Below are 22,226 nucleotides of genomic sequence, written 5' to 3' on the forward strand. Positions count from 1 at the left end.
TGCTGGTGCTAGCTGATGCCAGCTCACCAGGACTCAATCCCCTTTGGGATCACTGCCAGATGTATCACTCTGTTTCAATGACAGATGTCCTGAAACTAAAGGAATCACTGTCAATAACACTGACTCTAACCAATATAAGGTGTCATGGCAATAATCTACTAGACAACGTCAGGGGAGGGGACTTCACTGGTCACCACACTCCTTAGAGTCACGGATTCAAATCAAAACCAAAAAAAAAACTCAGCATTCAAGCATACAATGAAACAAAGAAATAAGATTAACACAAAACATGTATCTGTCATGCCATCTATATACCCAAAAGAAATAAAAATAACACAAAAAGATTATAGCAATGGCTTCTTGGGAGCCACCCAGCCTTAGCCAATTACAGCAATGACTTCTTGGGAGCCACTCAGACTCAGCCAATCACATGGCTGTTTAGAGAGATGTGCATGGCTGTTTAGAGAGATGTGCTGTTGTGCTTTGGGCTTTTTGCAGTCTGTTGTCTAAACCTGGGATGTTTCCTGCTTTCAATAACATAAATGATAAGACAGGCTACAACATTGTGGACAGCTGCCCTTTTGTCCAGCTTTCTCCTACACCATCACCCAAACACCATAGTCACATAATGTATAAGTCACGGTCAATTTGAAGCATAGATGACTCAGACTTTGACCAGCAGGGTGTGCTAACATGCATGCTGTACAGCCCAATGAATTAAAGGGCTGATGGTCGAGAGTGATGCTCAGTCCATATAATGGGCGTGTCGCTTAACAAGGCGCTTTGTTTGTTTTGGGGAAGATTAGGGATTTTAAAGAGTGCTCTATGGCCCGGAAAATACGGTACTTTGGTTTATTGTGTTATGTTTAATGTTACTAATGATTTAATGCGCATAGTCCATAACAGTCCAGTCAACATTTTGAGTTTCACAAGTCTGTTTTGCTGTGTTGTGTATATATTAGGCAGACGGTGTACATTTAAGAAAAAAAAGCAATTACTGGGGAAAATCAGCTCCCTGGCAGATTCAACTAAAAGCAAGGACAGAAAAAAATCACATCTTTACAGGCGATTTCCAAAGTAAAAGTATCAACAATTCCACAGATCCATTTACTTTGATAAAAAGTAATTTGGTCCATTTAGCTAGGACATCTGCCTCACAATGAATAGTTCAGGGCTCAAATTCAGCTTGGACGCTTCGATATTGAGTTTGGATCGTAATTTACGGTTTCACTGGTTTCTCGCTGTTTTCCAAAATTATGTACGCTGTATGAATACTCAAAACTGTCCGCTGTCATTTACTGTTTTGTCTTTTCTTTGGGTTTGTTTTAGCTCATTTCTACCCTCTGCCACATATTCTTCACTCATCATCAAAAATTTGGTTGAGGACACATTTTCTTGTTCACCCGTTCCCAACAATTAACTTCCTTTCACATTAACAGGACAGTTAAAATTGTTGCACTGTTGAAGTTCCTCGAATATAAAATAATATAAATCATAGGTTTGCTGCTACTTTGCGGTTTCCTGAGGCAGAAATTAAACCTGCTAATACATGCAAGAATTGTGCTTGAGCTCAGGTATTACGTTAACAAACACCATGGTTACATTTCTGTTACGACAACCGCAGCCTTATGCCACATGACATTGAATGAATCTTCCTGTCTTTTCTTCTGTGTGTGCGTGCATGAGCGTGAGTGTGCGTGTTGGTGTGTGTGTGTGCGTGTGCGTGCGTGTGCACGTGTGTGCGTGCGTGTGCCTGTGTGTGCGCGTGTGAGAGAACGAGGGACTGCAGGTGTGTGTGCTGGAGCCAGAGCAGTTGCATCCACTGCTACAAATACTCAGCCCTGACACCAGATCTTCACCATTAAATCACAGACTCAGAACATACCATATTATTTCCTCTAACCTTTTACACCCAAGTTTATGTGTCTGGACTTGAGTTTAGTTATTTTCTTCTGGTATCAATTTGGACAACAACCACAAACTAAATAAAGCATGACCTAAGCAAGTTTTGCAGTTTACAGAATACAAAATCTTTGAAGGACACGCTACAGGGTCTGACATTAAGCCTTTTTTGTGTGGGTCATGATCTTACCGCAGTTGTTGTAGGAATGCCCGAACTGGCAGTAAGCTCTACTTATACGAGACTTAAATTCATAATTACATATTTATGTCAAATTGCCCACCTGCAGATGATGTGTGCTGTCTCAGTGCCCAAAATTTACGCGTGCAAGTATTTAACATATGTGGGGGATCAAGGCAGTGACTTAAAAAATATCCCCATCCTATACTCCCCATAGATATTGTGATATTGTGATTTAAAACAACACTTAAGAACAATGAGAGGGTTTGGATTCTCTTCCACCCTGGAGTTGCACATGATGAGAGGCGCCAAACATGTGTCGGCATACTTATGGCCCCCCGACTTGACGGCTGTATGTTGAGACCCCAGTGGATGAGAGTGTAGCCTCCCACCACCTTCAGGTTTTTGCCCATGCATTAAACAGCAAACCCCGTGACCCGACCCCAGATAAGCGAATGTAAATGGCTAGATAAATGATAATGGTAATTTGGCATATATTTCGGTGATGGGATAGAAAAATAGAACTGTGTTACTGCTGTAGTTTGTATTATAAATTTCTGCTCATTAAATATTGACTAACTCTCTTATGCAAGAATGGTTATTAGCAAACATAAGTACAGTTCACTGCCTCGCACTCACCCTGCATGCAGAAATATGTGATGCTAGAGGCTTGGTGATGAAGGATCTCACAAGATTTGTTGTCAGAGGACTGTGCTTGACAAAATGAAAACTGTAATGTGCTTCAACGGGCATGACCACAATTTGAAGTGGGCATTCTTGACACTTAAGTTTCAGATCATTTGACTTGCAGCAGAGCTTGGCCCTCCCAACACCACAATTATGTTGGACATCTAACCTGGATGTGTTCTAGGTAGGATTTAGATTTCAGTCAGTTATTAATCATACCCCTCACTTTGCATAATAAGAAAGTTGCATTAATGCCATCTTGCATTGTGAAGTGATATAATACATAATTTGAAGAATTGGGGATGAGTGCAGCAAAGCCAGTGTGGTAAAGGAATGGAGCAAACGATATAGTATTGCGTGTCCAATGACTCGTTTGTCCACTTTATGAAACGAATTGAACCTGAGCAGCTCAGTGCATGGCTTTCCATGGGTTTTATGGTTTGTGTTATGTTGCGGGGCTCTGAAAAGAAAATTAACTGTATAAAGTGAAGCATGAATGGAGAGATTTCTGTACCTGTGCAGGCAAGGTGGCGCAGGAGTAATACATGGATGGTCCAGCAGGTGTAGGTCCACCCTCACTGGGCATGTGGAAGGCGCTTCCAATGGCCTGTTGGGCAAATGAATCTCTGTGGGACTGGGAGGGGGTGTCTGTCCCCATCAATTGGGCAGCTGCCCGACTGGATGTCACCTGGAGTGGACAGTGTGCGGAGAAACATGACTTGACTCTTGAGTGCGAAGCAAGTAGGCGGTGGAATTGAAAGGATTGTGGTGTTTGTGTACCTGGTTGTAGCTGTGAACAGCCCCGCCAACATGTCCGCCGCGACCCGTGACCACTTCACCGAGGGCCATTGCTTGGTTACTATGGTAACCGGCAGCTGCATAGGCATCCTGATTGTTGAGCTGCAGAGCGCTATGAGTGAGAAGTCCTTGTCCTGAAGGGCGAAAGACAAAAGATGAGGGGAGAAGTGAATAACATCTAGACAGAATAATTTGAATTTGAATAAATATGTCATAACTACACATTAAAGCAGTGACTGTTTTCGCTATTCCGTGCAAGGGAAAAAGACAGTTGAGTTAGACAGATGTAATGTGATTTCTTAGATCAAGAGTCACGAGCTGAAGGAAACTTTTGATCGTTGACAAAGACATTTTAGGTCTTGGCTTATCTCCTGCCATGTTCTTTTTTAAATAAGGTTTCTCTGAAGTTTTTATTTTTATTATTTTGAAACTGACTGTGTAAAGATTTATTCTGTTCATGGCCTTCAAGGTGTTTCATAACCCAGTTCATGTCTCAAGTGTTGTGAAATGTATTTTTATTTTTTTACGGCAAAAGTGTGACGGCAGCAAATGTAACAGCATCAGTTTGAGAAACTTGAGAAAAAAACTTGAAAGCTAGTATGAAACAATTTGGCGTAGTCTTTTTCTTCAAGACAGCCATTTGCTTTTTATCTACTATGTTATTCTAGAATGTAGCCTCTAATGCTCTGTGACCCTAAAAGGTTCCTGACCTCCTTTAAAACATTCTTTTTCGAGCTTCACTTTTCAGCCTCTCCGCATCTGTCTTACTTTACTATGCCTCACCTGCCATTGTGCTTTCTGCTCCAAATCACAGAAAAATCCGCAGTAGGTAAATACAATACTTTGATGCGTAATATAACATGAGAATAGCATGACATTGTGTGAAATGTTCTCTTTCACTTTGCCTGACATTAACGTTGGTTTAAGAAATGAAATGAAGAAGTCGCACCTTCCTCCAAATTGCCAATAACAGACTTGATTTTATCATAATAAAATGAAAAAAAATCTTATTTAATAGTTATTACTACTGCAGCCACCAGAAGCAACCTACTTTAAGCCACTTGGAGGAAAACCCAAGAAGTGTTTACAAAAAGCTGACGTTGAGAGTGCAGTATTTCAAGACTTTGGAGTTCATTGTATTCTTTTTTTTAAATTATCTTTTGAGTACCACAATATCCCACTCCTATGTCACAATATTTAATATAATAATTTAATGTTTATTTATTGAATTTCTTGATGGATATACAGAATACAGATTTTGATATAAATATCATGTTGTTTTTTGTGTGTATTAAGTTCGAAATTGTCTGCTATAAATGAATCAGTCAAAATATAAATCATGTTGTTCATCATTCTATGTCATTATAGTGATAGGTAGAACGATTAAACACTGCAATTCATCTGTGTATCTACCTGTCACCATTCATAAAGCAGAATCATAATTTTGTCTTCCAGATTTTTGAGTAAAGGAAGCGAAGATCGTCATATTAGTGACATTTTTCGAAAGTAAAATAGGTGCTTTGGCTGAATTAGGTTGGGAAACTAAACTAATAGACATGTCAGAATGACTAATAACTGCTGTGTAATTACCACATCACTTTCACATTCAGAACAAAGCATGGAATTCAGACATTTCCGAGGAGGATTCAGTCTGCCATCGTTATTTTCAATTGCCTCTTTGGAAAGATGAATGAGATAATAAATGAGTATTGTCGTGATCTGTGTTTTGTTTGTATTGTGTCCACCCATTCTCGTCCTTTGGCGCTTCCAATCAGGTCCCTCAGCCACTTGTGTCTTGTCCAGGTGTGTCTCGTTGGCTCGTCAGGTTGTTTGGATTTAGTGCCCTGCTTTTGTTCAGTCTTTGTCGGACCATAGTCGCTGGCCCTTGTCTAGTCTTTATTACTTGTAGTAGTCAGTTGTTTTATTCATAGTGTTACATAAAGTTTTAAGTTTTATTAGGACATGATTTTCTATTTAGATCCAATAAATATTTTGTTAATAAATATTGTTCAGTCGAACCTGCCCTCTTGCCTTGCTTCCATGCATTTTGGGTCCTCCACGGTGCCTACATCCCGGCAGCATTATTTTCAAGTGTGCTTTAGTGCTATCACATTAACTTTTATACAAGTCGGTTTCCTGTAATTTAGGTTTTGAATTTAAGAGTTTCTTTTTCAACCTTGCAAATGTTCTGCTTCATACACTATTTCTTCCTAACGTAAAAAGTAGTCTCATTCATGCTTCTGATCCAAATACTCTCTTGTGATCTACACATTAGAATTGTCTTTTCCCACTAATGAAACTGTATAGAATAAACAGACCACACAAAATCCTCGACTAAACAGTAAAAATAAAACATTTACCCAATGCTTCTGTTGTTTGTAAAGCCTGTATTTCCCCATGTGGATCCTAAAGTTTAAAATGAACTTAAATGAATCATCAGAGGAGGAAAGCAGCAGCTTTTGCCAGAGCCAACGCTTTCCCATTACTCTTTTTAGCTGTTTAATGTTTCATGTGTCCTTGATTAATTCACTTTTTGGGGATGATAGTAATGATGTGTCCCATCAAGGGATTTTAATTATATATGTGTTACTATTTTGTACAACATACAGTATACTGTACAGTATTAAAGGAATTTGGCATGTATAACAAATTGAGAACTGTGTGTCTCACTCTAATGTAATCCACCCCGATACGATTAAGGCAATTATACTTGGTCAACTTGTTTAGATACAAAGTGAGATTCAAACCTTTTTTTTTTTAACTCCACTTGCTAGACACAGCGCAACCAAAATGTATAGTGAAATAGTTGACTGATGTACTGCAGCTGCAGCACAATATGGACTTGCGCAACATTTTGGGAAAAATATGCTTCTAAAAATACGTAAAAATATCGAGCACACACCATTGGTGACGCCATCCATAAAATGACAAGAAAATTTATTTGAAACACAAAAAAAAATCACACAACATCTAGCATCCTCAATGGGATCGCTGAAGTTCCAAGTACAATATGCATGAAAAGAAGGAATATTGTATGGGGCATGACTGGAAGCTGGAAATGCATTTTTGGCAACATGCAGCTCGGTGAAAGTGAAAAGTCACTATTAAATACATTGAAAGGCTCCTGTTGGAGTGAGTGGACATGCATTATTTAGAGAGCAGTATTAAGCCAAGGGAGCTGGCTGAGTTTACTAGGTCAAGGCCTTCCTACCCAATATATAGACTCATACTGGGTGAACAGCCACTAATGCAATTCACGCAGTGGAAGACTTGGTGCTTCAGCTGAATTCACACTCGTGCACTCAACCTGTGTTGCCGTGTACACAGCCAAGGCATGTTGTTTTGTATGTCACTTTAGGTGTATTTCATATGGTAGTGGATCCGCCGGGGGGGGTTCATAAATATATTATCACTGAGATGGCAAACACTGAAGGCTCGGCTGAATCCACCTAATGTGAGTGGGAGAAAGTGTAAGGACCAGGAGAGTTTTTGGGGAAAAGATATTAAAGTGAGGGTAATGGAGTGTGATAATATTGTCTCGTTTTGAGCATTTGAATATATTTTCAGATTTGGACGGACACACACACTTGGCCTTCTCATACCAAGGATGATGACGAACATACACGCACAGTATATGCATCTGCATGTGTGCTTGTGGACCGCACTGATCCTTCATCTCTTTTTTAAATGGAGCTTACAGTACACACATGCAAGCGCACTCTCACAAAAGCGGAGAGTCTTTCCTTCCACATCATTGCAAACATTCTCTATTGACACATTTTAATATTTCATAAGTTGACTATTTTCAGATACCCTTTAGAGGGTTGTGCATTCAAGAGCACGCACATACAAAAACACACATGTGCGCACACCACTGCATTCACGGTCCCAAAGAACTGCATAGGACAAACTCACACGGATTAACATGCACAGTGCAGAGCTAGCATCGCGGATGAAGATGAAGTTTACTCTGCTGCGTTGCTGCACTAATCTGCTCAGCAGTCAGTGTTGCAGTGGATTTCTGCTTCGAGATTCCTCTATATGCACAAACTGGATGTGTGAATAATAATTTAAAAAATGATTTAAAAAAAAACATTTATTTTCCGTGTGCTGAAGCGTCATACAGACTGAAATTCTCACTGAGGGCAAACATATTTTATATCACTAAAATAAATCAAATTGGAATATTTTTTTTCAATCATTTAAAAAAGGCAGCAATACACTTCTTGAATATATAATATTGTATACAGTGTACAGCAGGGTCTTCTGATTCAAATGATCAGGATTGTTATCTATCTTCTGCAGACCTTGTTAATTCTCTAATCATTTGAATCAGGTGTGTTGCAGCAGGGAGAGATGGAAAACAAGCAAGACACCTACCCGAGAAACAGGAATGAAGACCCTTCTGTAAAATGATAATTGAAATTCTTTTGGACATTCATTCAAGCTTTGACAGAACTGAACCAGTCGAGTTGAATCATTACAAAATAGGATCACACAATCAGATTTCTTACGTCTAGTACTTAATAATTTTTCACCCCTTGGAAATTAATTGGCCTACAAGTTTGTATGATGAATTTGTAAGTGAAATTTTAAAATGTTGATCATTAAACACCTAACATTGTTTTGATTTGGCTTTACTAATTAGGTGGGAAAACTCTTCCGGCTGCCACATAGTGTGGGGTATATTTTGAAGGCGTCTGTAGTTAACAAAGACGCCATTGCCCGGTAAGGGCCTACAAATCTAACGGAACAATTAATTCCTAGTCATTAAAGATTATGGTTTCAGAAAATGTATAATTTGGAGCCAGTCGTTATTTATTTAACACATTTATTTTTGTTATAATAGAAAACAATTAAAAATGGTGCTAGTGAAAGTGCATTTGTATTCAGCAAGACTATCCTAAAAGGCATTCATGATATTGCACATACTACAATATCTAGTCAAGTGAGAAAAGTAAAACAAACATGCAAGTAAAGAAGCACATAAAGTACTGAACGACAAATATTATTCAGATTAGAAAGATTTGACAGATGTAATGTTTCATTTATTTTCACTTCAGTTCGTTCGTTATAAAAGCTATAGATTTGAATTATAAAATACTTGTTTATTATACCAATAGAGTAATCGGTCCAGAAGGTCATAAATGATGAACTCCAGACCAAGGTTATTATCGTAAATGGAACTGAACAAAATAACGAAAACTAAATTAAAAAAAAAAAAAATAGTTAAATAAAATAAAAACGATGTATTGGGAAAAAAGATAACCAACTAAATTGTCATTGTCTGCTTAAAAAACTAACACGAACGAATATCCTTGTTTTCTTCTTTGTAAGCTTTTTGTGATAATTTAAAGTGTAAAAGATGACGCTGTCGGTATTACAAAAGTTGTACAGCCATACAGCACCTCGATGTCCTAAGTGACGTAACACGTTGACAATGAGGTGACGGGTATAAAAGAAAAGAAAATAACAGCATAATGGCCAAAGTGGGGGGAAAACGGCAGAGCCCCATTTGGGATTATTTTGATTATGATTGCGTCTCGGAGAAAACCGAATGCGTTGTCATCGAGATGCGTCTCATGTGCGGCATATTGCTGAAGGGGAAAAAGACCGCAAATCTGAAAATACATCTTAGAAGTACTCACAAGAATGTCTATTCGGAGAATACCTGGACAAGCTAGTGTCTCTACATCCGCACCCTGATAGCAAAAAAAATCCCTGTCATGCAATGACTGTAATTGGTTGATTCCACCGGCAACTGAGCTACTTGTTCGTAAACACGCAGGAATACCTTAAGCATGTGGACGCACTGGTGAGCATGTTTCTTGAAAGTGGTCTCGCTACGAGACTGCGTGATATCATACCATTTAAAATGTGGAGCATTACACTGGATCCCAAATTTAAAGCATCCAGTGGTGCTAGCGTAAATAACCTAATTGGGGCTAAGATGGCAAAGGCAATGAAAAAACCTAAAGCGATCATAAAGGGGGCGAGGAAACGGACCCTTGGTGTGCCTTTGTGAGAGCCTACTGAAACATTTTCATCCCAAATCATGTTGATACTTGACATCATAATTGTCCTTCTCTATAATTTTATATATATAAAAAAAAATGTTATTAATTATGATAATACATTACGTGTCAGTTTTTTGAGCTCACAAAGGAAGTAATTAAAAACGATGAAGCAAAAAGGTTCCTTGCTACATCCCTACTCTAACATTGAGTACAGTCCATCTTAACTCATGATCTTTTTTTTTTAATTAAAAAGTACAGTTGTGTTTAGCATTGGATGCTGTCTTTGCTTTTTTAAAGAACTTCACTTGAAAAATGATGGGGAGAACAACAACTTCTAGAGAATGCCATGCCTTGCCCACACTCATCAGCTCTGGGATTGTAGCTCAGGCTGGAACAGCATTTTTAATACGCTGAGAAGACTACTAGAGTTCAGAGCTAGACTAAACCTGGTCCTTGAGGATTTTAGGCAGAGACACACTTCTCACAAGCGATTGGACTAAGATGGAGAACCTGGCCATTCAGCTTGAACCATTTACCATTCACACAGACCAGCTTCAAAGTGACAGCCAGTCACTTTCACAAGTACTACCACGCCTGCTCAACCATGAGGCACACCAGCTCACAACGACGGATGGCAAGCCCTTACTTCAAGTACTGCCAAAGACCTTTATGAAAATGTTTTGCGACCATTCTTCGCCCTAATTTGCTACAATTTGACGCTATACGATCAATGGCCTTCCTGATGGATCAGAGTGTTTCGTTGGTTCTTAAAACAGAAGACACAGTTCCACTGAGGAGGGCAGTAGTGTGTTTTGTGCAGAACCTGGCAGCTCAGTATAACCCCTATAAGCAAGATATTGCTACTGCAAGCTCCACTCTTACGGATTTCAGAAATACTGCTTTCTTGCTTCTCGTATGGAGGTCAACATGTCATCAAAAAGTCAAGGCTGATGTTAGCAATAGTCTACTGACCAAGATGAAAAAATATGCCAATGATGCCAAACAGGCTCTATTGAATGAAACTCCATAGAAGTACTGGAGTGCAAGAGAGGCTGGCTATCCAAAACTTGCCTCTGTGGCACTGGATCTCATCCCTGCCTCTGGCTCACAAGCTTGGTGGAGAGCATCATTTCTGTGTGTGGACTGTTGTCATCTGGGCTGAGAAACAGAACAACCACATCTCTGGAGCAGTGTTTCTTCCTTAAGATCAAGAAGAAATTGTTGCTATACTGAAGTCATCTTTCTCTCTCTCTCTCTCTCTCTCTTTCTCACTCTCTCCCTCGCATGTATACATTCAATATGCATATATACTTAAAATTGATGACTATGTATCGCAATCTGCATACTCCTGTTCAATTGCCAGATTTTTATGATTAAAAAAATGAGACCGTGATAATTTCTCCCAATTTCCACCTTTATAAAATCATATAAATGTTCCTAACACAAGGTAAATGTGAACTGGTGAATCCATGGCTGAACCTTTTGGCCATATTTCATAAAACGATGTGTTGGGCACAAACACTACACTGCTCCTCACTAAAGAACACCGTATCTTCAGCATGGTGGTGGCAGTATCATATTTTGAGATTGTTTGTTTTATGCTGAGACTGGAACCAATTATAAACAAGATTCAATAATAACAAACAATTCTAACCCCTTCATAAAATTGCGTGCACACTTGCGCAAAGTCATTAATCTGTCTGTTTGCACTACCCCTCCCAAAAAGTTTTTTTTTTTTTTTCAATTGTATTGTATGGATTTTAGGTCCCAGTAATAGTGGAGTACGTTTTGAAGTGATTTTATCTCGGTGTCATTTTTTTATGTCGCAAAAAAAAAACCAACAAAAAAAAACAGCATTGCAAAAGGGGATGTGTAGTCTATAACCAGTTTAAAGTTCCGCAACATTTACAGCATGTTGTGTGTTTGATCTAAATTTTCACTCCCAAAGCACCGTACTAATACACTACACTTTTCTTGGACTTATTGCACATAAGTTCACGTGAACTGATATGATTTATTGGTTAATGTTTATTCAGCATTATTGTTCGTAAGTTAATATATTTTTCAAATGTTATCTTTGAATATTAAATGGGCAATACTGGTTACCTTTAAAAGATTTGCGCGGGACAAATACACCATATAACAAAAAAAAACTAAAACTAACAAAAAATGAACTAAAACTAAGAATTTTCCCAAAACCTAAAACTAACTAACAAATCTATTCTGAACTCTAAAACTAAAATAAAAAGTAAAATCAAAATTAAAACTAAACTAAAATGAAAAATCCAAAATTCTAATAAGCCCGCTCCAGACAGAAACAAACTATTGTATATACAATGTCAACATCTTTTGGAAGTATTAAAACAGTGAGACAATTCTAAATACTCCTGCTTTTCTCATTTCCCAAAAAGTGTGATGATGAAATCCTATATAATACAAACAATATTGTACAAATATAGTTCAAAACTGATTTACAGCATATTCTTTAATGATCCTTTTGACAAATAAGATGCTGATGCAGTACTGCCTACTTTCCCATGAGCCTCGTGGATGCACTTCCACATTGGAAACCTTCCAACCTCCCACTCCAAAAGTAGTAATATAAAATGTCAGTCCAAAGTGCGCTTGAGTTCTACGTGTACATGTCTGTGCATGATAGCATGTGTATGTATAAACAGTAAATATACTTGCACACTGTAAGTGAATGCGCTGTGTGTGTGCGTGTGTCTCTTTGTACTGTGAGCAGCAGGCCAGCTGACACCTCGGAGAGGATGGATTAGCATATCAAACTCTTGGAACGACTCTGCATGTCTCCCGACAGCTACCTCACTCCCATGGGGTGGACCGGAGCAAAGACATGGGTATGATATCCGTGACTTGGGGAGGAGGGGGAGGTGGTGGTATAGGGAGAGAAGAGTGTAGAGTGTAGCACAAAGGCAATTGGGAGTTCCTCTGGAACTCACTGGGAGCTCTTGGAAACAACCACATTGCACTGTGGGATTACAACAGCGCAAAAACCTCTGAACCACCGTTTGAATTTCAATATTTCGATGGAATAGAAAACACTATTGAGACAACTGATCCACATGTTATTATCTATCGAATGTAGAATTTTCAAATATTTTAATTTGTTTTCTTCCAATCTTATCAAATGAGTATGGTATAGCAAATTGAGGGGGTATTTTACAAGGGACTTAATAAGAAACAAAACATTTTCACATTGTTTAGATATTTACTAGCGGCTAGGCAGTAGCAAGCTACCCGTTGTAAAAAAATAAATAAATAAATAACATCATTGATTTATATCGCAATTCATGAACAATTAAACACTATATGCTTCACATTATGTTATTAGAATCACATTTAAAAGCAATTACAAACAGAGTTAAGGCAAACTGAAATTACTAATAGAGAACACATTGCAAGAACAAGATTTTTGGATTTTTCAAAATATGCTCTAAAATATCTTCATTACTAGTGTAGGAAAAGAGCATTGTTTTCATATTTACGCTTTATTGGTACGTTTTGAATCTTTATTCATCCATAGTATTAACGCTAACTGTAAAGGATATCAGAGCAAATCAGGGGGATTGTATTATACACTACTGTCGTTGTTATATTGTTTGATATAATATTCAGGTGTGTTTTATTCATGGGATTTTTTGTAAGAATTTGAGACCCAAAGGAAGATGGAAGACTGCATTGTAATTCCTACAGTGTTGCATGTACAAATTTCCTCTCATGTTCACATTGCAACTTTTTATAGTTAGTTTCGCTTCTTTGTGATGGGTACTGCTGTCTTTTTTTCTTTCTGTAGCACAGTGAGGTGGTTTATTGAAAAATGATAGCAAAAGTAAAAGTGATGTGAATCATCTTGCCCACATTAAAAAAAAAATGTGTGTTGGATTTACTCAATTTTATTTCGTCAAGTGGTTACATGAAAAAAAATCATCTGGATCCAGATGCATTTTTAAAGTAGATACATTGGCTTAAGAATACATCTGAATGTGTGCAGCCACTTCAAAAAATACAATTCTAATAAATTCAACGCACCATTTTTTTACGCGCATTTTCTTGCAATCATTTACAAATGTGTAACTTTCAATTTAAAATACTGAATTTTTCATGAAAATGTAAGAGACAGTTTACTTCAGACCATCCAGTGATGTTTTGCCATTTGTATGAATTGTTGAAATGCACTTTCAATTCTGATCTGACAAAAGCGACCAAAGCGACAAACTGTTACAAAGTCTAATATTAATAATCTCAATAGTCTTACGATCTCCTGTCGAGCTGTCCTGCGAATCCAAGATGCCTGATTCCTGGAGCGATCTGATACAGGAATCCACCAACTCCAGGCCTGTTGTCAGCTCCTCCTCTATGTCCTTCTGTCCGTCTGCATGTTCAGAAAAAAATCTAAATCAAAAACATTACAGTGTGCAACTTTCCGTGACACTTTGAGGCTTTCCATCGGTGTGTACAATATTATACTATTGGGGACTGCATAATAAACATAACAAGAAAAAAACTAGACTATATGGGCAATACATGTGGTCAACTTTTCAAGCATGACTCTGCTGCAGTGCACAACACGAAGTTCAAAATATGCATCATCAATGGGTGGAGTTTGCTTAGTCTGCAAAGACTGCTCTGATACGATATGAAAGTAGACTAAAGCCTTGCTACAAATGGAATTAATCAAAGTGCAAAACATCAATCTTGAGAATTCTGTTCAGATTTCTTAAATACTGTTGAATGCAAAGCACCAAGTCAATTTCTTCCTGATACGCGTTCATACAAGCCTATTTGTATGTGTTTGTATGTTGATTTATGCAGCATGGACAAAATCCCAGTTGAACGTCAGTTCTTAGTTTTCTTTTGTGTCTGATAGTCTGAACTCAGGCGGCACGGTGGCCGACTGGTTAGCACGATGGCCTCACAGTGAGAGACAACATCGGGCATTGGTTCAATCCCGGCTCTGGCCATCCTGTGTGGAGTTTGCATGTTCTCCACGTGCTTTGTGGGTTTCCTCCGGTTACTCCGGTTTCCTCCCACATTCCAAAAACATGCATGGCAGGCCGATTGAACACTCTAAATTGCCCATAGGTATGACTGTGAGCAAGGATGGTCGTTCGTTTATGTGTGCCCTGCAATTGGCTGGCAATCAGTTCAGGGTGTCCCCCCGCCTACTGCCCGAAGATAGCTGGGATAGGCTCCAGCACACCCCGTGACCCAAGTTAGGAGAAGCGGTACAGAAGATGGATGGATTGATGGATAGTCTGAACTCAGAAATAATGCTATTTGATTTGTAAAAAAAAAAAAAAAAAATCCCAAAGGCAAAATTCAAATCCTTATAGATCCTTTAAGAAGAGTGTAAGGCGAGAACAATACCATGCTGATTGTGCTTCCTTTTACAGTCAGTGTTGGTTAATGACCCGCTACTTAAATAGTACTGTCCATAAAATGTGAGACTCCTTGTGATTCTTGAGCTTGATTATCTGGTCTCTTAAGTTACAGTCACAAAACTCACGTACCATATAGCCAAATGTGCTAAATTCCCACACGTCTGTGAGTGCTTTCCAGGAGTATGTGCAAATAAATGTACGTAATTTAGCATGCATGAGACAAATTGCGAAGGCTGATTCTGCATCTTTAAATATCCATTCATTATCCAATCCGATTCTCCTCACGAGCGTGCTGGAGCCTATCCCAGCAGCCTGCGTGCATTAGGCAGGTACACCCTGGATTGGTTGCCCGCCAATCGCAGGGCAGCATCTTTAAATACCACATCTGAAATGCAGGCGTATATGGCAATGTCATGCATAACGATGACAAAATGTGAGACCATGGAGGAAAATGTATCCTTTTAAAGATGGAAGCCTCACCACCTGCGAGAGGGGCCACAGGTGTCGGCTACAATGTGAGCTAGGTGGTGGCTGGATGGCGGGACCTCAGCAGTCTGACACTCCGCCCCAAGGTGTTGTTCGCGGTTGAGAAGGGGTTGGACTCTCTTCCTCTCTGGATTTGCCCATGGTGAGAGGAGCAGAGCAGGTGTGGGCATACTTAATGTCTCCCGGCTCAATGCCTATACACCGGGTTCACCCTGGTGAATAAGCGGGTAGCCTCCCTGCGCCTCTGCGTAGGACAAAGTGTCCTGTTAGTCCCTGGTCAGAAGGAGTTTCAACTCACACCTCCGGCAGAACTTCACCCAAGTCCCAGGGACTCAGAGTTGAGCCACTGCTCGTCCACATTGAGAAGAGAAGATAAAGTGGCTCCGGCATACCAAAAGAAAGAAAACTCTGCCTACGTGCAAATTTAGATTCTGCTTTGTGCTAGACTTGTGCTGAGCATAAAAATATGCCCCAGAGATTTTGATCTCGTTCATGGACTACAATTCCACCAAGAACACTTTGAGGTATGTTTCAGGCTGAGCAAGGAGTAGGGTCTGACACACATCTCTGTACGTAATCTCTCGTGTGTCCCAAAGCTCACCAAACTGAGAAGCCACATTTATTAAAGCTTCCCTCGTCTTCCCTCATGCTATCACCTGTAAATAAATCCGCCATAAATGCACTAAATAACTCTGCCAGCCCCTCCCGTTGGAGGGGCTCATTTGACATCATGGCGAAGCTGCTCTCAAATGCAACATCTTCTAATTTGAGGGGCCTTGCTGCTGCAGCAGACGTCCTCTCGCTGTGCCCGCCGCGTCGCCCAGTAAGGGAGGGGGGGTCCCGGACCCTCAGCAAACACAAGGAATGGGTTTGCCGATGGCATGCTGTGCCCTGCTAAGGGCACTTGGGATGAAATACATCAAAAAAAGCATTGCTTTTATGTGGTTGCTGGCTTCACCAAAATGATCAGATATGATTTATTTTGTGTATTACGCTTTTTCCATTTTTCTTCCACTAATACTTTGAATTCCATCACTTCAAATGACATTTTGCATTTGAGGCACTCTCCCAAATGTGATTTCAGCCTGATTTCAACCTTGCAACATTAATTCTTTGATTTCTGCAGGATTTCATTGAAAGCAGACTGATTTTCTTTTGTGTTTAAGCAAAACAAGGCATTTACAAACATCTGTTTGAAAAAGGTTGGTGAGGAAAATATCATTCCCTCTCTTGTGATATTGCTTAATTGTTGTTTAGGGTTTTTTTAATCGCTTAAAGACATGAAATAAAGAGCAATAATTGGCCAATAAAGAGTAATCGGGGCAACATGTTTTTGTAATACATTTGAATGTAAAATCAAATTTGATCCGAAGGTTCTGCTGACCAGGTCTGGGTGCACCCCGCTTATCGCCCGCGACCAAGTTAGGATAAGGGGTTCAGATAATTCATGGTTGGATGGATGTTTGATTAATCAGTGGAATAATAAATAGGATAATCAATTTGAAAAATATCCAAGAGTGATAGCCCTAAATCAGCGCTACCTGAAATGCATAACCCTCATTTAAATATTGCTGTCTCCACGAATTTTACGCCTGAGCCAACAGCGCGCACAATTTGTGAGATTTCTTTGGGTCCGAGAACTTCAGGGCCTAGGACTGGAGCTTGAGTCATGGGGGAAATATAATTAATGACTCTGCAACAAATCTTGTGCCATTGATGTCTACAAGTTAGGCTTGCCTTGGCAACCAAGAGGACAAATCCATCCAAACGAGTCCTCGGAGCAACATTATCGCGAGAGAGGGGGAGACAAATGGTAATAGAAGAGGTTTTACTGAGTGGATTACAGAAGACAGTTTTATTGACTTCACTTGATGCTACTGCACAGAGATGACACTGGGTGAAACCAATTCCAGTGTTGTCTTCACATCTTTACAACTATTTCCACAAGTTTTTATTGTTACTATCGCCACATCCAAAGTTTCATTTTTAAACATATTTTATTCAGAGAGGATGGTTTCTTAATGGTATAGGAGTTATGACAAGATCAAAAGGCCCAATTGGAGTGAGAAAGTCTTTCCGTATTCCACACCAAATAATTTAATCTAACGTTTCAGACAGCTGCATTGGCATTTGTACAGCGGAGGACTAAGCACTCACTTTAAAACATTTAAGATTAAAATGCTTTTGAAAGAATTCCCAAGCTTCCCTGAGGTCATAATCTTTGCACATATTTTGTATAATCAATTACACGTCAAAACTCAATTGGACTGAAATAGAAACAGCTGAACGTGCCAAGCTTAATCTATCTTTGAAAGACAAATTGTAATCTTTGAACAACATGACAATGATTAGAAAGTTTATTCAACCTCCCCTCAGAAATGCCGGACTATACCGTAGAGGAATAAATGTTCCTTCTGTGCTTGCACAGGCACAGCCCACGAGACCATTTCTACAGCAGCCATCATGTTTCTTGTACAGAATTGAATCTGAACAATGCATGATGCAATATGCACAGTCAGCACAGAGCGGTGGCAGAATACAAACAATGGTGCACTAGATTAAATTTATGATGAGATTATAGTGGAAGGATTTACTACCTTGGTTGTTCCAGCGGAATTTCTCCTCGGCAGAACTGCAAGAGAAAAATGACAGAAAGAAAACAAGGTAAGAAGCAGTGGCTTAAGAAAATAGAACGCACACTTACAAATTATTGTGTGTTTATTCTCTCTGCTGGACCCTTTTACAATAAATTGTACCAATAAAGTCACCAGCATCATGTTGTATAAAAAAGCCGACATCTATTAGTTGTTAGAGTTATAGTTTAAAATGGAGCTGATCAATGACAGTGAGAATTGAGAATGATTTTTCATACTGAACCAATAATCTACAGTCCACTGCTGTCAAGACAACAACCAGAACTGTTCTTAGGGGTTCTGGTTCATAAATGACACACAGAATCGGTTTCTTAGTCCAAATGTTATTGCTACTTGCTGTGACTTTGTGGTTCATGGAGGATGAGGACAGCCATTTTGATTCCGGTTTGAGCTGTACAACACACCACATCATCTATGCAAATAACCCGAACCAAGGACATTTTACACCGCCACCATTCTTCGTCGATTCGATTACAACCACAGCTCTCTGCGCCATATCTCTCACATTTGATCTTAGATGAACGTAATGAGAGAAATTGAATTTCTACAGAGGGTTGCAAACGAGTCAATATTCGCATGAACCTGTAAGTAAAACATAATGATATGGAGGACCACAGGCACAAAGTAATGTTGCAAATGAGCTTTCAACAATTATGGTCGAGTACTGATCAGTCAGCGTGTCATCACATGAACATGAAAAGTGAATTCAATCTTGTTGACTTTGATCCACCTTGTAGTGTTACTGTCTAACCTTTTGAGAGAGCAGGCTTTATTTGTGATACTTTACCACTGCGTCTGTGTCACTGTGCGCAATGAAAGTGACTTCAACTGAATAGTATTTGTTTGTGTCTTGTCAGTGCCAGGTCAACATTACTGTGTTCCGTCTTCTTTTTCTGCAGTAAGCTGTCTGCCTGGCGTCCCGCGCTTCTTGTTGGTCTGTTATTTGTGAATAAATGTTAGAACTCTGTTTTCGTTGCGTCTTCCTAGTTCACATTTCTATAAATGTTGACAGTGGTTCTGTTTATTTCGAGCTTGTTCAACATAGCTGTCGGTTTCTTGGCATCCTCCCTGACCAGTTTTCTTCTCGTCTTTTCATCAATTTTGGAAGGGCGTCCAAAACTGTAACGTCTCTGTTGTGCCATACTGAATTTGCTCGACTTGATGATAATTCACTGTGATTACTTGGTACGTTTAATGCCTTGGAAATTATTTTGTACACTCCTCTGCGACGCTGATGAAGATCACTGCAGTGTATGTCATACGCTATAAGATGCCACAAAAAAACAAAAAAAAACATCAGGAAATGCCCACTCTAAAAGATGAAATTAAATTGGAGTTAATCAGGGGCACATTAAATGGTTGCAGGTGTGTGCCGATTGCCATTTTCCATGAATCTGAATTGGATTGGTTGATTGTGAACCAAGCCACACCCCAGTTATTAGAGGGTGAGCATGCTTGTGCAGCAACATCATATCAGTGGTTTGTTTTTATTTGGCCTCTCAAATAACATTTTCCAATTAATTTGTGCAGGTTATAGGCCATAAGTTAATGTTGCATTACGTTTAAAACATGGGTGTGTTGAGGTTTTATAGAGGCTACCAGTACGTCAGAGGCGTCTGTTACAACAGCTCCGCCAACCTTAACCTGTACTTGTATTTTCCTGTTTTTTTTTTTTTTTAATTATTTTATTATCAATTTTTTTTTATGAAATCTTTATTTTATTTTCCACCTTTTCAACCACTTATCAAATGATTTGCATCACACCAACACATTTCGACTTAATTACAGCCATGACATTTTGGTGCGTGTTGTGTGCTTGTAAATCCGTAGCCCGTATACAACAACTTTCTCCTTTTTACTTCCTTTGTTCTTTTTGCGTCATGCTAGGTCACTTGCACTACTGCAGTTTTTTAGCAGAGAATATATGCACGATTGGACTCTTGACATATTTTTGTGATGCTAAAAGTCGTAGAGCATTTTCCCAAGGAAAGGAACCTGTTTCCTCCCACATTTTTGTCTATGGGTGGCACGGAGGCCAAATGATTAGCACAATCACCTCACAGATCAGAGGTTGTGCGTGCAGGCCTCAGACCTTCCTTCCTGTGAGGGGTTTGCATGTTTTTCCTCTGCATGGTAGGTTCATATAAGATTAAAAATTGTCCGTCGATGTGAATGTGAGTGAGAATGCTTGTTTGCACAAATGTGCCCTGCTGTTGGCTGATGACCATTTCAGGAGGTACCCCATTTCACGCATGCCCAATATCAAGTGGGATAGGCTCCAGCTCACCCACAACCCGATTGCACACATTCACATCATTCTCAAACACCTTTTTGACCTTTAGGCCCCCAAAAAAACACACTTAAACTGCGACGTGCCACGATAATTATTGGGTTCAACGCTGCTGCAGCATTGGATATGCCACTAATGATATTTTGTTTTGTGGATGCACACAGGGCTAAACTTCAACCCAATCAAATTGGATTTATCGTGCAATCCACCTTTCTTACATGGTCGTTGCACAATGTTTATCACAAGGATTTGGGTGCAGGATAATGCTAGATTTACTGTCACTGCAAGTCACAAAATAAACTCATGAAATTTTGAGCTGGATGATTAGAGAACAGGTCAAGAATCAAGCAGTGGTTCGAGAGAATGAGGCTATGAATCTAAATCACACTTATTACAAAATGGCCGTGGGCTGACAACAGCAAGCACTTTAGATATTGTGGGTGAGTTTACAAGCGACGTGGGCATTAAAAACAGCATGGAGCAGTGGGTCTAATTGTTGTTTTCTAATAAAAATGAAAAATAAGCAGTGAGCTGGCCATTAACTTAAAAGCTGAAAGGTTACCACATACTTTACAATTAGTTGGATTAGTATGGCGGTATTCTAAGCTACTAATGAGTGTCATGAAAAAAAGTGAAAGTCTCTGTTATTTTACTGCTTGATTATTGCTCGCCAAAATGTCTTGCAATTGAGAAATCAACAAAAGAAGTCGAATGTTCTGCTGAAAAGCCAGCGGTGCCAGAATTGAACCAAACATTAAAATTTACACTATTCTGACCCATAATAAATTAAGTAGGTAAAGCATTTTATTGTAATAATTTAAACACACCACTTGTGAAAATAATACTGTGGTGGAATTTTAAAGAAAAATTATAACGTGTACGAACTTCAATTTTTAAAATGGTGCTTATTGATACTTGGAATTATTACAGAATAAAAAGGGGGACGGGTGGATATCACTGTCCTCTTGTCAGAGGTTCTGTTTGAAAAGGCTTTGAGGCAAAATCATACAAATTAAGAAAAAGAGATGTTGGAGACAGGGAGATGGACAAAGGGAGCGTCAAACACGAACAGCCAGAAAATGAGAATTTGCAACAAAACAAAGAGAACCCTGCTAAATCCAATGAGGCTTAAAAGAGTGAATGCCAGATATAGCAATGAAAATCCTGTTATTTTACCCACCCAACATACACATGCTGAACTCAGTCTGTAGTGTATAATCCATCTATTACTGTGCCTGCATAGTATCTCTTATCAGTGCTGACCACAATGGGCAGCCCTCATGTCAACACAGCGGCGAGATTATAGGGCCACCGACTGAGCAAAAAGCACGCAGACGAGAAAGAAAAGACCCAGATAGATCTTAGGAACTATCAGCAATAATGCTGCCATTGACTTGGATTTGGATTTAAAACCAGTCCCGCTGTGGTTCATTTACTCTAAACTGCTTTTTAGACACAAAAGAAACCAAAATCAAAGGCTTCAGCACAAATAATAATGTCAGAGGGGAAAGCAGTATTCTGCAATCAAACTGATTTGTAAGGAAAACAATGTAGCGATTAAGCCAGACATTATTATTTTTTTTTATTTTAACAGAGCCAATGAGAGAGAATTCACTGAGCACCAACACTGAAAAACTTCTCTCTCCTCATAATTGTTGAGTCACCACACTCTGTCTTGATCCTCCGTCTACAGCCAACAAAAGCTGCAAACTGACCATAACGACATGTACTCAGCCTATGCAGTCGAGGTGACAGTGGTAATATCTCTCACTCGACAACTCTCCTGCTTCCGCTTTAGATGCCATAAGA

The 22,226-nt window shown here is 39.3% G+C and overlaps 1 protein-coding gene across 10 annotated transcripts in view; it reads right to left on the bottom strand.

Annotated features, from left to right (window-relative positions):
- Positions 1-22,226, bottom strand: part of ctnnd2b (catenin (cadherin-associated protein), delta 2b) — a 141,206-nt gene that overhangs the window by 56,345 nt on the left and 62,635 nt on the right. For all 10 annotated transcript variants that reach the window (XM_088310932.1, XM_088310923.1, XM_088310928.1 and 7 more), the window contains 4 exons: positions 18,071-18,105; positions 13,862-13,978; positions 3,548-3,699; positions 3,282-3,455 (listed from right to left, as the gene is read on the bottom strand). In XM_088310932.1, the coding sequence (XP_088167058.1) occupies positions 3,282-3,455; positions 3,548-3,699; positions 13,862-13,978; positions 18,071-18,105 (478 nt within the window). The remainder of the gene's footprint in view (positions 1-3,281; positions 3,456-3,547; positions 3,700-13,861; positions 13,979-18,070; positions 18,106-22,226) is intronic.

The sequence above is a fragment of the Idiotropiscis lumnitzeri genome, chromosome 12 (genome assembly GCF_059441095.1).
Source record: "Idiotropiscis lumnitzeri isolate Australia: NSW breed Sydney's pygmy pipehorse chromosome 12, RoL_Ilum_1.0, whole genome shotgun sequence".
Lineage (NCBI taxonomy): Eukaryota > Metazoa > Chordata > Actinopteri > Syngnathiformes > Syngnathidae > Idiotropiscis > Idiotropiscis lumnitzeri.